A 22,698-nucleotide genomic window follows, 5' to 3' on the forward strand; every position below is an offset into this window, starting at 1 on the left:
GTAATTAAAAACAAGATATTTAAAGAATACTTGGAATATTCAATCATAAAATAAATTGATTTCAAAAGATAGAGCAAAGAAAAACTCAGTCAGCATGAAATAACCTGGAAAACGAATGCGGGTCATTTTTGACCCATGCTGTGCATTAGAAGGGGTGTGCATATGTTTTGCATCAAAGGGTTAAATAATACTGGTTGGCTTTTTTTCATGGTATATTAGATATATTCCATTCAGCTAGTATGATATTGATCGAGTCAAAAACGAGTTATATCTGATATACCACGAAAAGAAGCCAGCCAATATTATTATTATTATTATGCACTCTTTTCATATCAGCCTTCTCGAAGGCCAACGGGAGCTTAACCGCGAGTCGGCGCCATCAGCGCAGCAGTGAAGTCACCTTCCAGCCGGTGTAGCGTTCATCAGTAGTGTTAGCAAATGCTAATAAAGCGGTCAAGCCAGTGCTATCTATCGAGAGCTACAGGCTTACGACCGGGAAACTAAGATTTCTGTCTCCAGACTCTTCTTCCACGCTGCACGCTCGCTACAGTATTTTTCACTCAGACTTAAGTATTCATTTCCCTGTGTAATTTACTGACTTACTTTTAAAATCAACATCGACAGCTACACGCAACGGAGTGACCTGGCAGCCTGACGCTAATCCCTTACAAAATCCTTTGCCCTGTTGCTTTTTTGGTGTCTGGCTAAAGTTTGGCTGAGCTCAAGTCCCAGCTCTAATAGTAGCACTTTGCCACTGCTTGTAAATACGTGTGAAGAATATCTAACAAAGTTTTGGGAGCCTTTCAGGTATTCAATGCATTTTTCTCTTTCCCGGCGAACAAAGAAATGCTTTTGTGCATTTCAGCGCAGCAGAAAACTCTCTCATTGAATATTCGCATCAGCTCCAGCATATGACGTCATGCTGTTTTGACAACCGTGCAATATCGAAACCATATTTAACGCTCATTCTCCATTGGGTAGAGTGACGTAAGACACGTAGGATAAGCGATATGCTAACAATATTGCAAACCAAATGAATGAAACCCGCGAAAAGGGAATAGAACATATGTTTTTATTCCATTGAAAAAGTGTCCTGTGTGTATAATCTTCTAGTGTATTAATGTTATGAAACATCCTTGAGGTAAATTATAGCGCCCATAAGCAGTCTTTTACTCACCAACTTGACTTTTTCTCTTTCTTGAAGCTACTCAAAATACCACAAAGTGTAAAAATCAGCTGTTCCATACCCTTTCCTGGAGACGTGTTCCATAAAAGTTCACATGAACATTTCTTTCTTAAACAGCAGCAATATATTATATTTATATTTATTATTATTCTATCTGCATTCACTGGATATGAGCAATTGCGTGCTCTGATTGGCTACTCTACTACTACTACTAGGCTATCAGCTCATATACCGTGAGTAGAGAAAAACAAAATGGCGGAGCGTGTTGCTGAACCAACCGAGGACGAAATAAGAACTCGAAAACAAAACACCAAAAAATACAAAAAAGCAACAAAATATGGAATAAAAGTATTTGATGGTAAGAACGTATCTTTTTTTATTTTCAAGAATTATTATTACTGCCTTGTTCACAAATTGCTCCCGTCATTTCGCCCGTTTGTTTACATTCTAAGCGGGAATGATTTTGTCGGACGTTTTGTATAAAGTTTTCATTTATCAAATTTCCAAAAAAATAAAAATGCTCTGTTTCTCAAAACCCAGTGACTGTGGACAGAATAATCTCGTCGTACACGGCTTATGGACCCTTTTCACGTGACGTCACGACAAACGCGGCCGCCATTTTGGACATGTACTACCAGTAGTTTACCGCAGCCAACATTGAGGAACGGCAGCAAAGAAAGTATTTATTTTCAGCAAGACTTCCATCATGCCACTATATTGTTGTGCACCTGGATGTAGTAACCATCAACAAACAAGGCAAGGGTTATCATTTTATCAGATCCAGGTAGATGCTGACCGACGGAGAAGATGGATAGCGGCATACCAACGCTTGTGTAGTGACCACTTTGTTGGAGGTAAGACGAATAAAATTAGCCAGAAAAGGCATTACATTGCTGTTAACATTCCATTCTAGTTTACTGTAATTATGATCTGGCAGCTATTTACACCGGATCCAGTGTAAATAGCTGCAGGAGCCAACGTCCGAGGTTCCGGAGCGTGCTAGCTCGCGGCTGGCCGGAGTGCGCTCTGGAACCTCGGACGTTGGCTCCGGCAGCTATTTACACTGGATCCGGTGTAAATAGCTGCCAGATCATAATTATAGTAAACTAGTAAATACAGTTTTCTGCATCTCGCTCCTTTTTCTTTTATGTTTGTCGCCTTCCTCGCATTCAAACCGATTCGAGCCGAAGTCCACTACATGTCCAAAATGGCGGTCGCGTTTACGAAGGTCACGTGACTGAAAAGGGTCTATAGCTCATGTACGACTCGATTTCGTGGAATAACCATTAACTCGTCTTACGTCATATGGAGCGCAGGCCGTACAATCCCATGTACTATAGAATCGATAACGTATTCCAACGAGCATATGGACATAAACCTGTGATTTGAAGCTGTCAGGACTGCTGTTTATAGGAAATTAATCGACATTGAATCTTCTGAATCCGGAATCCAACAGCGCTGTGCTTGTGGTGTCAGTAATGAACGAACATCTTTACGACTCGAACTCGCATTAGACACCGAGGTGAATTTCATCATTTTAAAGCGAGGGTGCGCAAACTTTTGCACTCAATTATACATGTCTGTTTAGGAATAAATCATACGCGTAGACGTGTTTCATTTGTCTCAGCAAACACAAAGATGAAGGATTTACTCTGGAGCTTCACCTGCTAGCTAATTGCTCGTACCATATGCAGTAGCGTATTAACATCAGTCAGCACGGGATGGATTTCAGACTGTGCGCGGGCGCACGCGTGCGTGTGTGTGTGTGTGTCTAAAATCGTTGTTAACTCTCGCTATCCACATTATCTCTCAGGAGGTATTTGGAGATGGATGTCTATTGCTACGACTCCTAATTAGCCTCTGCATTCATCTGAGGAAATCGCTCCGACTCTGCAGCTTCGTTACGGATTAAAAGGAATTTTCAATGGAAAAGTTGAACAGCTGGACCCGTCCAAGGTCAATTTTAAGCACCTGTGTACTTCATCCGTAGCATTTCGGAATAAAATGAAAGACTTTATTTAATACCAATTAAAAAAAAATGCCTTTAAGAAGATCCTTAGGATGAGATAAAGGAGTTTAATTATCCTGAATGTGAATGAGTTCAGTTTCATAAAACGATCCTTCTTTATCAGAAGGTGCAACATTATTAAACACACACACACACACACACACACACACACACACACACACACACACACAGACAGAGTAACCAAATGGATGTATGTTTTACTTTTTTCTTTCAAAGTGTCTTTAGAAAGTCTGCAGAAGAATCGTTGCAAGTTCTTCCAAGATGTTAGTAAATCTTAGTACAACCCCGAGTCCAAAAAAGTTGGGACAAAGTACAAATTGTAAATAAAAATGGAATGCAATGATGTGGAAGTTTCAAAATTCCATATTTTATTCAGAATAGAACATAGATGACATATCAAATGTTTAAACTGAGAAAATGTATCATTTAAAGAGAAAAATTAGGTGATTTTAAATTTCATGACAACAACACATCTCAAAAAAGTTGGGACAAGGCCATGTTTCCCACTGTGAGACATCCCCTTTTCTCTTTACAACAGTCTGTAAACGTCTGGGGACTGAGGAGACAAGTTGCTCAAGTTTAGGGATAGGAATGTTAACCCATTCTTGTCTAATGTAGGATTCTAGTTGCTCAACTGTCTTAGGTCTTTTTTGTCGTAGCTTCCGTTTTATGATGCGCCAAATGTTTTCTATGGGTGAAAGATCTGGACTGCAGGCTGGCCAGTTCAGTACCCGGACCCTTCTTCTACGCAGCCATGATGCTGTAATTGATGCAGTATGTGGTTTGGCATTGTCATGTTGGAAAATGCAAGGTCTTCCCTGAAAGAGATGTCGTCTGGATGGGAGCATATGTTGCTCTAGAACCTGGATATACCTTTCAGCATTGATGGTGTCTTTCCAGATGTGTAAGCTGCCCATGCCACACGCACTAATGCAACCCCATACCATCAGAGATGCAGGCTTCTGAACTGAGCGCTGATAACAACTTGGGTCGTCCTTCTCCTCTTTAGTCCGAATGACACGGCGTCCCTGATTTCCATAAAGAACTTCAAATTTTGATTCGTCTGACCACAGAACAGTTTTCCACTTTGCCACAGTCCATTTTAAATGAGCCTTGGCCCAGAGAAGACGTCTGCGCTTCTGGATCATGTTTAGATACGGCTTCTTCTTTGAACTATAGAGTTTTAGCTGGCAACGGTGGATGGCACGGTGAATTGTGTTCACAGATAATGTTCTCTGGAAATATTCCTGAGCCCATTTTGTGATTTCCAATACAGAAGCATGCCTGTATGTGATGCAGTGCCGTCTAAGGGCCTGAAGATCACGGGCACCCAGTATGGTTTTCCGGCCTTGACCCTTACTCACAGAGATTCTTCCAGATTCTCTGAATCTTTTGATGATATTATGCACTGTAGATGATGATATGTTCAAACTCTTTGCAATTTTACACTGTCGAACTCCTTTCTGATATTGCTCCACTATTTGTCGGCGCAGAATTAGGGGGATTGGTGATCCTCTTCCCATCTTTACTTCTGAGAGCCGCTGCCACTCCAAGATGCTCTTTTTATACCCAGTCATGTTAATGACCTATTGCCAATTGACCTAATGAGTTGCAATTTGGTCCTCCAGCTGTTCCTTTTTTGTACCTTTAACTTTTCCAGCCTCTTATTGCCCCTGTCCCAACTTTTTTGAGATGTGTTGCTGTCATGAAATTTCAAATGAGCCAATATTTTGCATGAAATTTCAAAATGTCTCACTTTCGACATTTGATATGTTGTCTGTGTTCTATTGTGAATACAATATCAGTTTTTGAGATTTGTAAATTATTGCATTCCGTTTTTATTTACGATTTGTACTTTGTCCCAACTTTTTTGGAATCGGGGTTGTAGCTGATGTCCTCTTAGCGCTGTATGAAGTGTCCCTGAGACGACTGATGCACAACAACTATTGATCAGAATTCGGTTTTATGTAGAAGATTTAATTAGTCCTTAGTTCCGAAGGCATGTTTGCTTCACAGCACTTTTTTTTTGCACTGTACATGGTATACACTCACCGGCCACTTTATTAGAAACACCCTAATAAACACCTGCAGCGGTTGTATGCGGTTCTTTAATCAGCCGATCCCTCGACAGCAGCACAGTCATGCAGATACAAATCAAGTGCTTCAGTTAATGTTCACAATGTTCAGCCATCCGAATGGGAAAAATTATGATTTTTGTGACTTTCTTGGTGCCAGATGGACTGGTTTGAGTATTTCAGAAACTGCTCCTGATCTCCTAGGGTTTTCACACACAAACAGCAGTCTCTAGGAGTTGACACAGAACGGCATGAAAAACAAAAAACATCGAGTAAGTGGGTAGGTGACAGACCTGTGGGTGGAAACAAGCGCCTTGCTGATAAGAGAGGTCAGAGACCAGAAAATGGCCAGATTGATTCGAGCTTTTTTGCCAGGAAGGATAGAGTAACTCATATAATCACTCTTTACAACCGAGGTGAGCAGAAAAGCATCTCAGCAACAGAAAAGCAACAGCAGAAGAACATATCGGGTTCCAGTCCTGCACAGGGCGCCATTGAACGGGGGAGTTAGGACTAAGGGCCCAGAATTGACAGAGGGCCCTCAGAGGACAATATTAACATTATTACCATGTGCAAGTTAATTTAATAAAAAATGTTTTTAATAATTTTCTCTCTTAAAATGACAATACCTAACACCTACAGGATGGCTGAAAGGGTCAACGACCCATGTGACCTCAACGACTCTCCTCAGGGTTGCTTTTGGTCCACTAGAGGATAAATACCTGGAGCTCCAAACTAGTCAGACAGAACTGAAGAAGCCTTTTGAATGAGAAGTGAAATGTCTTCAAGGAAGTTCACTTCGTTTGCACCTACGGTTCTCTTAAAATGAGCAAATACAAACCTTCTGGCTTGGTTTTCCATTTTCCACAAAATTATTAGACTAGGCGGCGTGGTGGTGTAGTGGTTAGCGCTGTCACCTCACAGCAAGAAGGTCCTGGGTTCGAGCCCCGTGGCCGGCGAGGGCCTTTCTGTGTGGAGTTTGCATGTTCTCCCCGTGTCCGCGTGGGTTTCCTCCGGGTGCTCCGGTTTCCCCCACAGTCCAAAGACATGCAGGTTAGGTTAACTGGTGACTCTAAATTGAGCGTAGGTGTGAATGTGAGTGTGAATGGTTGTCTGTGTCTATGTGTCAGCCCTGTGATGACCTGGCGACTTGTCCAGGGTGTACCCCGCCTTTTGCCCGTAGTCAGCTGGGATAGGCTCCAGCTTGCCTGCGACCCTGTAGAACAGGATAAAGTGGCTACAGATAATGAGATGAGATGAGATTATTAGACTAGATACAGTAATAGTCTTTATATTTCACCCCTCTCCCTGTTCATTATATGGTACAGTCTTGCGTAGGCGGAGCCAGAGTGTGACACCATTGCTGTGTTCACACTTATACCGGTACGATAGTGGTATAACTGTATCGATATAAAGTATACCGGTACAGTTTAGTGCATCTGTCCACACTAGCGAGAAATGTTTGCGGTTTTCTTTCACGGTAGTTGAAATGCGCGTGCGCGAAATGTTTCCGTGGTTACCGAGTAACTTCCTTCCGAGAATATATGGCATCTGTTATTTCGAGATCTCGAGAAAACAAAATTATTTCATGATCTCAGCTGGATCACTGTATCTCCGTCGGTAGAGACGAAGCCGGGCCAGTCTTCTGCGGAGGTGCCGCGGACTAATTTTGAAATGATCCCTTATTAAAAGACTTAATGCGATCTCTCCCTGTGTCAACCCCTGATCAAAATATTGCCTTATTAGGTGCTCGATTATTCCAGACATTCTAATGACCAAAGTTGCGTCTATACAGAATGAGAAACAGCCCCAAAGTCAGCATATCACAAGTCTCTTGGCGCACCTGAATGAACCATTTCTCAGCTGTTTACTCGAGATCATGAAATAATTGTTTTGTTTTCTCGAGATCTCGAATTAGTTGTGTTGTTTTCTCGAGATCCTGAATTAATTATGTCGTTATCTCGGGATAACAAGGTGAATAAAAAAAAGGATTATATGAAGGGCCTCTCTCGGCTTGCGTACCGATGAAACAACGTGTGTGTGCTTTTTGTTGTCAGTGTACAGTCTGTATTTCTGGTGGTCATTTATTCAGTCGAATCGTATAAAACGCGCGAGGCAGTTGAGAAAGAAACAAACGAATCTCCGTTCTTCACTATTTTATTCAGCGAAGACATCGATTGAGGTGTGTGACTTTGCGCAATGCGCATTATATTTGTATCGATACAGAGCCGCTTCATCTGTCCACACTACAGCGAAGCGCTACAGTACCGATACTGTACCGGTACGGAACCCATACATTTGTGGGTTTCGTACCGATACAGTTATACCGCTACAGTACCGGTATAGTTGCTAGTGTGGACAGGTGTTGCGGTACGAAAGTAGTTTCGTATCGGTACAAAATCCCTAGTGTGGACAGGGTAAATGTTAGGTTTGTTGCTTTCTAATCCAGCATTAATGTTAGCTGCGCACAGTAGAAGCAGAATTGATGGTGAACCATCAGTAGAGCGACACCATCATGAAGAAGTCGGGTTACCAGAAACATAAGCGGGGGGGGGGGGGGGGGGGGGGGTATTTATATTCTTTCACAGGGCCCAAAATTTCTAGCGGTGTCCTTGCACCTGCAGCCAAGAACAGGAATCTTAGAATCAAGAAAAAGTTCGGTGTGTATACACATTTCAAAAGTGCTTTCACTATAAATGCCTTTGAATCCTTGGAGTCGTTATATTTACTGTCTTATTAAAGGAGAACTGAAGTCATTTTTAAACTTGCTTTATTTCTTAATTAACGTGTTATTCAATAACTTTTTCGATTTTAGTAACCTTATATCGTGACTCGTATTGGCAACTAAGTGCAATTAAATATTATACTTATCGGCCTATTCGGTTTTTAGCCGTGTTGAATTTAGTTCGTTTGGTCCACGGCAGGCGTCGCTTATCCGCACGATCTTCACGAGACTTGTGTGAGACTTTGAAACGTGACGTGTCAGCCAGGTGTCAGTGCCGCCATTTTGAAAACTGTTTTCTATGGAATCAATTTTGTGCCAAAATGTTCATACAATACTTTTGAAATATCAAACAAAAACGACAAATCAAAATACAAAAAAAGAAAAAAAAAGTCAATTTTTTTAGACTGGCAAACAAATTATTCGTGTAATCGTGCAAAATATCAGTCTGTTACTCTTCAGAAACCTTTTATTTTTGTTCCGCGTCTTTCTCGGTTTTGTTTGACGTAATTTATTTTGGTTGCGATTCCAGCTTTCTCGTTTGCGCTCCCTGACTTTTTGCTTGCAGTTTTGGCACAAACTTCACGTGTGGGTGGGCTGTCCAGGAATGCATTCCCATTGGCTAACTTGTGTTTGACTGACAGCTACGCTCAGCCATTCCCTACTCGGATTCTGGCGGACTGTTTGACGAGTGACCGATCCATTGACGGTAAACAAGGATGGAGTGGACTTCAGTGGCGACTATGATATTGAATTAATTCAACAAAGTGTAAATTCAATATCATAGTCGCCACTGAAGTCCACTCGATCCTTGTTTACCGTCAATGGATCGGTCACTCGTCAAACAGTCCGCCAGAATCCGAGTAGGGAATGGCTGAGCGGAGCTGTCAGTCAAACACAAGTTAGCCAATGGGAATGCATTCCTGGACAGCCCACCCACACGTGAAGTTTGTGCCAAAACTGCAAGCAAAAAGTCAGGGAGCGCGAACGAGAAAGCTGGAATCGCAACCAAAATAAATTACGTCAAACAAAACTGAGAAAGACGCGGAACAAAAATAAAAGGTTTCTGAAGAGTAATAGACTGATATTTTGCACGATTACACGAATAATTTGTTTGCCAGTCTAAAAAATTTTACTTTTTTTTCTTTTTTTGTATTTTGATTTGTTGTTTTTGTTTGATATTTCAAAAGTATTGTATGAACATTTTGGCACAAAATTGATTCCATAGTTTTCCAAATGAAATATTGCACAAAAACGAGTTTAAATGATGATTACTGCCTACTTTTTTTTTTCAAACTTTCCTGATTGCTATCAAAACCAACAAAACTTCCGGCTTGATTACATCAGCATTCGAAAGACAGCGTCCGCATCTTTTGACAACGTTGGCAGATGTCGGTCGCTTTGATTTCCGCCGCACGTTTTACTTCTGTCCTACGATGTCTCGCACAGGTCTCAACGAATCTCGTTTATGGCCATCGCTTTGACATATGAACTGATATACAGTATTACAGAGCATATTTCAAACACTCATAACTTGCTATAGCAGCGACAAAATAGCGATCAAAAATGCATTCCGATATTTAATAAAATGAGATAAATAGAATTTTGATAATAAAAAATTTGCCTTCAGTTCTCCTTTAAAATGAACCTGGAGGCTGAGAAGGTTGTGGCGAAAAGGTATAGTTTCCCTTCACTCCAGAAAGCATGGGGGAGGTAAACTTTTGCACTCGACTCTGATTAGTGTGTTTAGATTGAAATCATTATTTATAAAAACTTTGACGTCTCAACTTTTCATGAATATGGAGTTGTGGAGTTGAAAAAAGGTGCAGAAGCAGATATTAAGTGTGATTCAGTTCAGGTTCAGACGACATTTCATTCGTACCAACAAACTCAGCGTAGAAAAGGTCGACCATTTGTGCGGCTTTGAACTCACCAACAGAAGAGCTGAGAGAAGATCGATGCCCTCGGTGTCCAGCCTGCGCACACACGGGAAAAAAAAGGAAGATTTCTGCAAGTAGTTTCAAACTGACTTGACTAACACACCATGCCCTCATCTGATTATTCAACACTTTTTTTTTTTAGATCAGATCAGCGAGAAGATAATAATCTCTTTTTTATGGAATGGCATGTTATGAGTGTGTTATGATGCATACAGTATATCTGCACTACGGTCATTTAACTGTACTGTATTTATACAATTCCATGTACTGTAGATATCTTTATTTATTTTGTACTTTATACATTATTTCCTTTTTTATATAATACGTTTCATCGCATGAGGAAAAACTGAACCTGTACAACAACAATAAAGATATTCAGTTTTATAGCCCATGCCAGAATTATTGGCACCCTTCAACAGAATGGGTGGGTATTACAACCCCGATTCCAAAAAAGTTGGGACAAAGTACAAATTGTAAATAAAAACGGAATGCAATGATGTGGAAGTTTCAAAATTCCATATTTTATTCAGAATAGAACATAGATGACATATCAAATGTTTAAACTGAGAAAATGTATCATTTAAAGAGAAAAATTAGGGGATTTTAAATTTCATGACAACAACACATCTCAAAAAAGTTGGGACAAGGCCATGTTTACCACTGTGAGACATCCCCTTTTCTCTTTACAACAGTCTGTAAACGTCTGGGGACTGAGGAGACAAGTTGCTCAAGTTTAGGGATAGGAATGTTAACCCATTCTTGTCTAATGTAGGATTCTAGTTGCTCAACTGTCTTAGGTCTTTTTTGTCGTATCTTCCGTTTTATGATGCGCCAAATGTTTTCTATGGGTGAAAGATCTGGACTGCAGACTGGCCAGTTCAGTACCCGGACCCTTCTTCTACGCAGCCATGATGCTGTAATTGATGCAGTATGTGGTTTGGCATTGTCATGTTGGAAAATGCAAGGTCTTCCCTGAAAGAGACGTCGTCTGGATGGGAGCATATGTTGCTCTAGAACCTGGATATACCTTTCAGCATTGATGGTGTCTTTCCAGATGTGTAAGCTGCCCATGCCACACGCACTAATGCAACCCCATACCATCAGAGATGCAGGCTTCTGAACTGAGCGCCGATAACAACTTGGGTCGTCCTTCTCCTCTTTAGTCCGAATGACACGGCGTCCCTGATTTCCATAAAGAACTTCAAATTTTGATTCGTCTGACCACAGAACAGTTTTCCACTTTGCCACAGTCCATTTTAAATGAGCCTTGGCCCGGAGAAGTCGTCTGCGCTTCTGGATCATGTTTAGATACGGCTTCTTCTTTGAACTATAGAGTTTTAGCTGGCAACGGCGGATGGCACGGTGAATTATGTTCACAGATAATGTTCTCTGGAAATATTCCTGAGCCCATTTTGTGATTTCCAATACAGAAGCATGCCTGTATGTGATGCAGTGCCGTCTAAGGGCCCGAAGATCACAGGCACCCAGTATGGCTTTCCGGCCTTGACCCTCACGCACAGAGATTCTTCCAGATTCTCTGAATCTTTTGATGATATTATGCACTGTAGATGATGATATGTTCAAACTCTTTGCAATTTTACACTGTCGAACTCCTTTCTGATATTGCTCCACTATTTGTCGGCGCAGAATTAGGGGGATTGGTGATCCTCTTCCCATCTTTACTTCTGAGAGCCGCTGCCACTCCAAGATGCTCTTTTTATACCCAGTCATGTTAATGGCCTATTGCCAATTGACCTAATGAGTTGCAATTTGGTCCTCCAGCTGTTTTGAGATGTTTTGCTGTCATGAAATTTCAAATGAGCCAATATTTGGCATGAACTTTCAAAATGTCTCACTTTTGACATTTGATATGTTGTCTATGTTCTATTGTGAATACAATATCAGTTTTTGAGATTTGTAAATTATTGCATTCCGTTTTTATTTACAATTTGTACTTTGTCCCAACTTTTTTGGAATCGGGGTTGTATTATTATTATTATTATTATTATTATTATTATTATTATTATACCAACACAAAGGCTGTACAATAAAACAAAACAAAGACAATAGTGCATCGACAGCGAATACAAGATGTGTAATGAACCAAGGGAAGCAGTAGCTTTTAAAGTGCAAATTAAATCCTTAAGTGATTTATACAGTATCAGTGATTTGCAGTATATACACTGTCCCAGTCAAAAGTTTATACACCCCCACTCATTCATAGGTTTTTCTGTATTACCATTTTCTACACTGCAGAATCATACTGAAGACACCAAAACTCTGAAACAACACACGGAACACACACGGAACTACGTGACAAACAATAAGTTTGTCTTTGATTAATTCCCTCCCTCCCACCCACCCACTCTCCCCACACAATGGAGGAAAATGCTAGCTGCTCTCTTCTGCATACATGAGTTTACACATACCTATGATTGACTAATGTTGCTCTGATTGACAGGAGAAACAGCGTATGCCCCGCCCACCCTGCAAGCATGGCCAGTTTTGCTTCCTTGATTATTGCTGTGTCTCAAATACATGGATTTTTAATTTGGAATCTTAAACAAGGTTTCATAAGTAGTGCTTTATTTATTTTTCAAAATAACTGGCACCCTTACAATTAAAGCTAGACTGCCTTTCAGATTTTTCAAGTGTAGGTCATAAAAAGAATTTTCCCCGACACCCAGTTATTTTTGTTTAGTGACTGAAAGCTACTGAATTCAAATCACAGACTTCCAATTTTATTAGTTTTTTAAAAATAGAACAATTAATGAATTTATCTCCACGTGGCCCTCAATTCTCCGCTATTTTTTCCTGCTTCACCATGACCCAATTTAAGATACGACATCATGCATCACATCATGTGGTGGGCTTTCCCTGTTTGTGCAAGGCATTGTGGGATACAAATTTGAAACAGGAGAGAAAAATGGAGGACGCGAGTGTGCGAATGAAACGTGAAAGACCGGCTAGAGTAACGGAAAGAAAGCAAGAAGAAAAGACGTTATGTTATATATGAAGGAAAGGAAACGCAGGACCAAACTAATAAATATGGGCACTCAGCGAGCACCTCGGTGTGATCAGCTGTTCGTTTAGCGACAGAATGATGGAACTGTCAGTGCACGCTCAAAGGGAAACCTGTAGATGGCAGTAATGCGACACTGTGGATGCCAGCTGCCGTAAAACCCAAAAGAAGAAGGTAAACCTGCGCATGCGCACACGGACTTCCTCTGTCTGCTTGACTGCGCAAAGCGAGTGATTTCATGCACATTTTGCGAGATATTACAGAAATAAACATATCACAATGACCACATTTCAGACGGAACTAAATTTCACCAATTTTATAAAATCGAAAGGCTGTCTCGCTTTAAATTCCACACATTTTCTCAAAGAGTGCCAATAATTCTGGAATTGACCATAGGTGAGTGAATACAGTGACTAGAGGATTTGTGTGGGTTGTGATCTGTCGACTAATTGGTCTTGTGTTACCTGGGAACGTGGTTTATTAGAGCTTGGGCTCTGTACAGGGGGAAAACGTACGACTTGAACTCTTCATTCGCTGTAATCCCAGGCCAGGTCTCTTCAGTCGGGGTTCCTTGTTAAAAAAGAAATAAATTGTAGAAGAGAGAAGTGGAATATATTTGGATATAAATACAGTAATGATCATAACACAAGGTTTCTGCAAAGATTGCTGAACAAATAAGGTCCTATGGGAGAACTCGGCTGATGCTTTTCAGAGCTTTGGGGCTTTTTGCACGCTAAATATATGACATGTCTCAGATGTTCATAAAAAAAAAAAGTAGATTTTTATTTGCGAAATGTTGTAGTTGTCAAAAGCTAAACGTACCCATGAGGCGAAAAACCAGGTGTAGCTCCTCTTTGATGGTCGAGCCTGGGAACATGGGCCGTCCCGTTGCCAATTCGTACAAAATACACCCTACGCCCCTGAATGCGAGACAAATAACACAGACGCTAATGCTTAATTACATTAAATTCTGGGGGAAAAAGAGAGAGAAAAAACATTAATTTCAAAATAAATGAATAAATCTTTGACATTTAGGCACAGCAGGGATAATTCGCATGAAAGAATGGATTTGAACAGATTTTCTGGTTCTTTTTTTTTTGTTAGGGCGAACTGGAGGACGGCTCCCGCAGCCCATGTTTTGATTTCTTGTCATTTGGATGGTGGCCATGGGATGTCTGTGAGCTGGAGATATCGGGAGGAGACATGCGGCTGCCGTCACGCATGGATTGATTAGGCTACTGGGCTAATCCCCTGGATTACTGCCACACAGGGGTTTTTATTGAACAGCACAACCCAAGTTTAAAAAAAAAAAAAAACATTTCTGACACTGAATCAAAAACTCGAGTGCTCTGGGGCATAAAAGTCAGTTTCCTGTGTGTGAGAGAAATACAAGAAAAAAACAACGGTGAAAGAAATGCAATACAAATGGATCTCTGAGATGTGAGGTCTCAAACTTGGTCAAGAATGGAAGCTTTTTAGAACTTGTAATCCAAAGGTAACATGAGAGCGCACTTTCTTGTTCATTCTCACTAAATAAAAGTTCCGGGCTCATCGAGGAATCTTCTGTGGACTTGAATGCACCTGATCCACTTTGCCGAGAGCCCTGTTCGGACTGGATTAGTGTTACACTGGGATTTTCGTCCAGAGGAGACTGGGTGATCATTTTATCGAGCAACTTCGTACCCTCACAATGAAGGATTTCTCCTTTTCTTTTTGTCTTTTGTTATTGGTCAGACGTTTCAACAAGGATGGACATATCTTTACCGACATCACTTTTTTTTTTGCCTTGGTAGTTACTGTTATATGAGCAATGAAGTGAAGAAATATAAGTTGAAAGAGCTCAACTACTTGTTAGGGTTTTGCTGGGATTCGAACCTGGTTCGTTGGTGTGATAATCCAGCAAACCCCCACTAGGCCACCAGGGGGATGACTCAAATGCAGAGGCGTGAGGCGGAAGTAGAAAAAGAATCAAAAGGTTTATTTAAACTATATACACTATATACAGGGCAAAACAAAAGACAAAAAAAAACCAAAGAGTATAATCCAAAAGAAAAGCAAAGTGCAAAAATACAAAAGCTAAGAAGATCAAAAAACACAGTACAAAGGAAACTGGAGATAAACATAACAGCACAAAGACTCCGTGACAAGAGGACTGAACTCAGGGGTATAAATAGACAAACTAATTAAGGACACAGGTGAAGATAATTAGGCAATTAACACAAACTCAAAACACAGGAACAGTGGCGGCCTCTAGAGGCCAAAATGAACACGACATGAAAAGGAAATAACAGCGGCCTCTAGAGGCCAAAACAGTCCTAGTCCTAACAGGACCCCCCCCTCTAGGAGCGTCTCCTGACGTTCCCAGGGCGATCCGGATGGGCCGAATGGAAGTCCCGACATAGTTCTTTATCAAGGACATCCCGAGCAGGAACCCAGCAGCGCTCCTCAGGACCATAGCCCTCCCAGTCCACCAGATATTGCAACCCGCCGCGGACCCGGCGGGAGTCAAGCAGGCGATTCACAGTGAACACAGTCTGCCCCTGGAAGATGCGGGGGGGTGGGGGGTTCCTAGGGGCAGGGGCATACGTAGACGTCAGTACGGGCCGTAACAGGGAAACATGGAAAGTGGGGTTGATCCTCAGAGTCCGGGGCAACTGGAGCCGGTAGGAGACAGGGTTCACCCTGCGCACCACCTTGAAGGGGCCAATGTAGCGAGGAGCAAGCTTGCGGTTCTCCACCCGCAGTGGAAGGTCCTTAGTGGACAGCCAAACACGCTGCCCAGGGCGGAAAGCGTGTGCAGGTCTTCTATGGCGGTTGGCCTGAGTCTGGTTGGTTCTGGAGGTCTGTATGAGGGTCTTCCTGACCTTGCTCCAGGTCTTGCGACACCGTCTCACATATTGGTTGACCGAGGGCACCCCCGCGTCCTCCTCCTGGTCCGGGAACAGAGGTGGCTGGAACCCGAATTGGCACTGGAATGGCGACAGCTTGGTGGCCGATGACTGCAGGGTGTTGTGGGCGTACTCCGCCCATGGCAGCCAGGTGCTCCACGATGTCAGGTTATCCATAGCCAGGCCTCGCAGGGTGGTTTCCAGGTCCTGGTTGAGCCTCTCCGTCTGACCATTGGACTGTGGGTGAAACCCAGAGGAGAGGCTGGCAGTGGCTCCGATGACCTTGCAGAACCCGTGCCACACTCGGGAGGAGAACTGGGGCCCTCGGTCTGAGACGATGTCCTGTGGAAGACCAAAGACTCGGAAGACATGATTAAACAAAAGTTTCGCAGTTTCAAGAGCAGAGGGGAGTTTGCACAGTGGTATGAAGCGGCAGGCCTTGGAGAATCTGTCAACTAAGACCAAAATGACCGTGTTACCTTGTGACTCAGGGAGACCCGTGATAAAGTCGACTGCCACGTGGGACCAGGGACGCCGGGGAATGGTCAGAGGATGCAGGAGACCCTGGGGACGCTGTCGTGGGTTCTTGGTTCTGGTGCAAACCTCACAGGACAGGACAAATGACCTTACTTCCTTCTCCATGTTAGGCCACCAGAAGCGTCTTTTCAGGAAGTCCAGGGTCCTCCGAGCTCCCGGGTGGGCGGTGAGAGGGGAAGAGTGACCCCACTGGAGAACCTTGGCCCGGGCTTGATGTGGGACGTACAAGAGGCCTGGTGGCCCCGTCCCAGGACCGGGGTCCTGGCGTTGGGCTCGTCGGACAGCCTCCTCAATACCCCAGCGGACAGGGGCCACAATCCGGGACACAGGGATAATAGGCCCGACTTCATTCTCCCTGTTAGTGGCAGAGAACAGTCTGGACAGTGCGTCAGGTTTGGTGTTCTTGGAGCCGGGGCGGTATGAGAGGGTGAAGTCAAACCGACTGAAAAACAGGGCCCACCTAGCCTGTCGAGGGTTCAGTCTCTTGGCTTGCTGGAGGTACTCCAGGTTCTTGTGGTCAGTCCAAACCAGGAATGGATGTTGTGCTCCCTCCAGCCAGTGCCTCCACTCCTCAAGGGCCAGTTTGACCGCTAGCAGTTCTCGATCCCCCACATCGTACCGGGACTCAGCAGGACTCAGGCGGTGGGAGAAGTAAGCGCAGGGGTGCAGCTTTCCTTCCGAACGTTGAGAGAGCACCGCGCCGACACCACTGTCCGAGGCGTCCACCTCCACGATGAATGGTTGGGAGGTGTCCGGGAGAACCAGAATGGGTGCCGTGCAGAAGCGGTCCTTGAGGTCTTTGAACGCCTTTTCTGCCTGAGGAGACCAGCCATAAGATCCACCTGTCCCTTTGGTGAGGTCTGACATGGGTGCTGCCACAGAACTGAAGTTCCTGATGAACTTGCGGTAGAAGTTAGCGAATCCTAAGAACCGCTGAACCTCCTTAACGGACTTGGGAGTAGGCCAATCCCGGACGGCCAGGGTCTTGGCAGGGTCCATTTGGAGTTGGCCTGTCCGTACAATAAATCCCAGAAAGGAGACCTCGGGAACATGAAATTCGCATTTCTGGGCCTTGGCGAACAGATTGTTCTGTAGCAGCCTCTGGAGAACCTGGCGGACATGGTGGCGGTGCTCCTGCACGGTCTTGGAAAAGATAAGGATGTCGTCGAGGTAGACAAAAACGTATAGGTTAATCATGTCCCTTAAGACGTCGTTGATTAGGGCCTGAAAAACAGCTGGTGCGTTGGTGAGTCCGAAGGGCATCACCTGGTATTCGTAGTGCCCAGACGGGGTGTTAAAGGCAGTCTTCCACTCGTCTCCCTGTCGGATACGGATGAGGTGGTATGCGTTCCGTAGGTCCAACTTGGTGAAGACGGTGGCGCCTTGGAGCAGGTCGAAAGCTGTGGACATCAGCGGAAGGGGATATCGGTTGCGCACAGTGATCTTATTCAGGCCCCTGTAATCAATACATGGTCGGAGCCCCCCATCCTTCTTGCCGACAAAGAAGAAGCCGGCTCCAGCAGGTGAAGTGGAGGGTCGAATAAACCCAGAGACCAGGGCATCTTTGAGGTATTCCTCCATGGCCTTGCGTTCTGGCTGAGAGAGTGAAAACAGTCTGCCACGAGGAGGGGTAGTCCCAGGGAGCAAGTCGATGGCACAGTCGTAGGCCCGGTGCGGAAGAAGAACGGCGGCCCTGCTCTTGCTGAATACCTCCTTGAGATCCCAGTACTCTGTGGGAACTTGAGATAACTCGGTGAGATCAGGGGGCTCGGCAGGAGACACAGGAGAGCTAGAGAGCAGACAAGAGGCATGGCATGCAGGGCCCCATTCCACAACCTGGCTTGTTACCCAGTCTATGCGAGGGTTGTGGCGAGTAAGCCAAGGAAGGCCTAGAATAACTGGGAACTCAGGTGAAGGAATCAGGTGCAGGGATATTTCTTCCTTGTGACCTTGAGACTGGAGGAAAACTGGAGAAGTAACTTGGGTGACTCTTCCATCACCTAACGCTTGGCCATCGAGGGCAGACACAGACAGTGGGACTTCAAGAGGTGCAGTCGGAATATTGATGCTTTGGGCGAAGTGAATATCCATAAAGTTCCCAGCCGCCCCTGAGTCTATCAAAGCTTGACAAGAGTGGACAGACTCACCCCAGGAGATGGAGACTGGGATGTAGATTCCTTGGCCAGGGAGTCCGGGAGAGAGGGTAGGCCCCGTCACAACCCTCTCTCGGCTGGACGGGGCGGTCCTTTACCCAAGAGTTCGGGACATGATGCTCGGAAGTGACCAGGCTTGCCACAGTAGATGCAGCACTTGTCCCTCCTTCTGCGCTCCCTCTCAGATGCGGAGAGGCGAGTACGACCCACTTGCATGGGTTCTGGACAGTCACTGAAGGAGGTAGACGGTCTCCAGGTAGAGGTAGGGAGGCTGGGGGGGCTCAAGGCTTGGTGGCGTTCTCTCATCCTGTTGTCCAGACGAATAGCATGTGAGATGAGGGTTTCGAGGTCACTTGGGCATCCAATAGAGGCCAGACCGTCCTTGATGGGGTCAGACAGACCATGGTGAAAGGCTGACACCAGGGCAGTCTCGTTCCATCCACTTACTGCTGCGAGTGTTCGGAACGAGATGGCGTAATCTGCGACGCTTCCTCCTTGCCGGATGGACATGAGCTTTCGGGCTGCGTCGGTACTGATGTCTGCCTGATCGAAGACCCGAAGCATCTCTTCAGAAAACAGCTGGAAATCAAAGCACTCAGGTCCCTGTCTTTGCCAGATAGCAGTAGCCCAGGCTCGCGCCTTACCAGCTAATAAGGTGATCACAAAGGCAATCTTGCGGCGATCCGTAGTGTAGGTGGTAGGCTGAAGCTCAAAGGTGAGTTGACACTGGGTAAGGAACTCTCGGCACTCACTGTGCTTGCCGTCATACCTCTGTGGTGCAGGAAGGCTGGGTTCGCGAGGTGAAGAAGGCAGCATTGCAGGAGGCACTGGAGCAGGAGTGGGAGCTGGATCAGGAGCAGGAACTGGATCAGGAGCAGGAGATGCAGGCAGAGATGTCAGCTGTGCCAGGGTTTTCCCAATTTGCTGAAGCAGTTCCTCGTGGCGAGCGAGGGCCTCACGTTGGCTGGTGAGCGTACGTCCATGAGCGTCCATGGTCGCTCCGAAGCGTGTCAAAGCTGCCATAATTCCCTGAAGGTTGGCCGGGTAGACAGTTGAAGCAGCCTCTGCTGAGTCGGTCATGACGGAGTCTTTCTGTTAGGGTTTTGCTGGGATTCGAACCTGGTTCGTTGGTGTGATAATCCAGCAAACCCCCACTAGGCCACCAGGGGGATGACTCAAATGCAGAGGCGTGAGGCGGAAGTAGAAAAAGAATCAAAAGGTTTATTTAAACTATATACACTATATACAGGGCAAAACAAAAGACAAAAAAAAACCAAAGAGTATAATCCAAAAGAAAAGCAAAGTGCAAAAATACAAAAGCTAAGAAGATCAAAAAACACAGTACAAAGGAAACTGGAGATAAACATAACAGCACAAAGACTCCGTGACAAGAGGACTGAACTCAGGGGTATAAATAGACAAACTAATTAAGGACACAGGTGAAGATAATTAGGCAATTAACACAAACTCAAAACACAGGAACAGTGGCGGCCTCTAGAGGCCAAAATGAACACGACATGAAAAGGAAATAACAGCGGCCTCTAGAGGCCAAAACAGTCCTAGTCCTAACACTACTGTACACTCTCTGAACTTTGGAGACCCATAGAACGAATGTCATAATAACGTCAGTGTTTTACTGGGAAATACACCACTGGTATTTTTCATACGAGCTCCATCTGGGACATGGAGAACCAAAACCGTGACATAAGTCTCTATATGTCACTCGTAAGGAAATCGATGAATTATTTTGATAAATTCGGGCACTTTTTGTTTGTGAATGTGTTGATATAATAAAAAGGAAATCATACGTTAGTTTGATGTGAATTTTATCTTCTCATGTTGAAAAACTCGCATTTTTCATACGAAATACGGTACATCACAGATCTGAGTGACATATTTAAATAATATTGGCTGGCGTTGAGTGGTATATCAGATATATTCCATTCAGCTAGCATGATACTGAACAAGTCGAAGATGGGTAGCTGAATGGAATATTTCTGATATACCATGAAAAAAAGCCATCCAGTATTATTATTATTATTATTATTATTATCATCCATACAAATTCCTTTCGGGTTTTCAACGCGTCTTTCTCTTTCAAAATTCTCTCAAAATCTTCCATATTTAACGAAGCAAACCTGGCGGCCATGTTTGTTTACAAATTGTCCCAGTCGCTCGCTAGTGTGGAGGTTTTACGTCTCTGACATGTGATGTCATGTTGTCTTGACAACCATGCAATATCGTAAACCATATTCACCACTCATTCTCCATTGGGTAGAGTGACGTAATACACATAGGATAAGTGATATACTAACAATATTGCATGCTATCGAACCAAATCAATGAAACGCACTAGAAGGGAATAGAACACGTTTTTATTCCTTTGAAAAAGTGTCCTGTATGGATAACAATTCCCGATATTGCACTCCGATGACGTCACTCCCAGTGTTTTCCCGCTGACTTGTCAAAATGGCGAACCAGTTCAAAATTAAAATTCTTTTGATTAACTTGCGTATTTTTTTTTGTGGATGTGTGCATATAATATAAAGAACATTACACAGTGGTGTGAAGATATGAAGTTTATCTTCACGTGTTGAAAAATATAAATTCACCACTTGAAGATAAAATTCATATCTTCAGGTGAAAGTGTAATATCTTCTATACATCCACCAACCTTTTTGAAAATCTCCTGGTTTCATCTCCTACGGCTGAAGAAGCGCTTTGCTTGTTCAATACATGCATACTGGTTAAAATAATAATAATAATAATAATAATAATAATAATAATAATAATATAGCACATTTGTTGTATCGCACAACATGTATACTTCTTAATTTGTGATTTTTGATGTTGAAGGACAAACGAATTGCCAAATTAATTGAAAATACCATTGCTAAAACAGCTAGGAGATCTAGAGGCTAAACACTAGCTAGCACATAGCAGCGATGCTGTTTACTTCAACAAGTTGTAAATAAGATAAAAACTGACCAGAATATCAACATTTCCCTCAGAATGTTATGTTGATAAATTCCTAAGAAAAAACTGTGCACTGTAATTGAAATATGAACTTCAAGCGCTAAGCTGTTCATTTAAGCGATATAAAGTTGCAGTGGCAGTGAAGCAAGCTAAATCTCTCAGGAATATCAACATTTCCCTCAGATGTGTTGATAAATTCGTAAGAAATGATTCTGTAAGGTTACAATTTCTTTGGAAATTTCTACGGAAAACACTATTGTAATGAAACTTTGAGATATAAACAGTAAGTACTAGCTAGCATGTAGCAGCTAAGCCTTTTTGTTTTTGTTGCTTTATAAACAATATAAAGTTGTAGTGATAACGAAATAAGATAAAACTATCCGGAATATCAACATTTGCCTCAGATGTGATGATATTTTCCTCAGAAAAGACTTTGTCCAGCTAAAATTATGCTGTAATTACATTTAGCATTAGCATAAATTTGATTCACAGGGTCAGCCATATTGGGAAGCATCACTGTTGTGTTATAAATGGTGGTGATGATGATGATGATGATGATGATGAATATTCATATCCTTGAGTGTTACCCATAATGCATTGCTATCCTGTAAGCTTTAAAGTGACAGTTAGTTAATATGCTACTTAATATGTACAACCCCGATTCCAAAAAAGTTGGGACAAAGTACAAATTGTAAATAAAAACGGAATGCAATAATTTACAAATCTCAAAAACTGATATTGTATTCACAATAGAACATAGACAACATATCAAATGTCGAAAGTGAGACATTTTGAAAGTTCATGCCAAATATTGGCTCATTTGAAATTTCATGGCAGCAACACATCTCAAAAAAGTTGGGACAGGGGCAATAAGAGGCTGGAAAAGTTAAAGGTACAAAAAAGGAACAGCTGGAGGACCAAATTGCAACTCATTAGGTCAATTGGCAATAGGTCATTAACATGACTGGGTATAAAAAGAGCATCTTGGAGTGGCAGCGGCTCTCAGAAGTAAAGATGGGAAGAGGATCACCAATCCCCCTAATTCTGCGCCGACAAATAGCGGAGCAATATCAGAAAGGAGTTCGACAGTGTAAAATTGCAAAGAGTTTGAACATATCATCATCTACAGTGCATAATATCATCAAAAGATTCAGAGAATCTGGAAGAATC

At 43.2% G+C, this 22,698-nt stretch overlaps 1 protein-coding gene across 3 annotated transcripts in view; it reads right to left on the minus strand.

Moving 5' to 3' along the window:
• cdk18 (cyclin dependent kinase 18) overlaps positions 1-22,698 on the minus strand; it is a 206,007-nt gene that overhangs the window by 23,971 nt on the left and 159,338 nt on the right. For all 3 annotated transcript variants that reach the window (XM_060910973.1, XM_060910975.1, XM_060910974.1), the window contains 3 exons: positions 13,797-13,894; positions 13,439-13,544; positions 9,946-9,988 (listed from right to left, as the gene is read on the minus strand). In XM_060910973.1, the coding sequence (XP_060766956.1) occupies positions 9,946-9,988; positions 13,439-13,544; positions 13,797-13,894 (247 nt within the window). The remainder of the gene's footprint in view (positions 1-9,945; positions 9,989-13,438; positions 13,545-13,796; positions 13,895-22,698) is intronic.

This window comes from Neoarius graeffei, chromosome 26, assembly GCF_027579695.1.
Source record: "Neoarius graeffei isolate fNeoGra1 chromosome 26, fNeoGra1.pri, whole genome shotgun sequence".
Classification (NCBI taxonomy): Eukaryota; Metazoa; Chordata; class Actinopteri; order Siluriformes; family Ariidae; genus Neoarius; species Neoarius graeffei.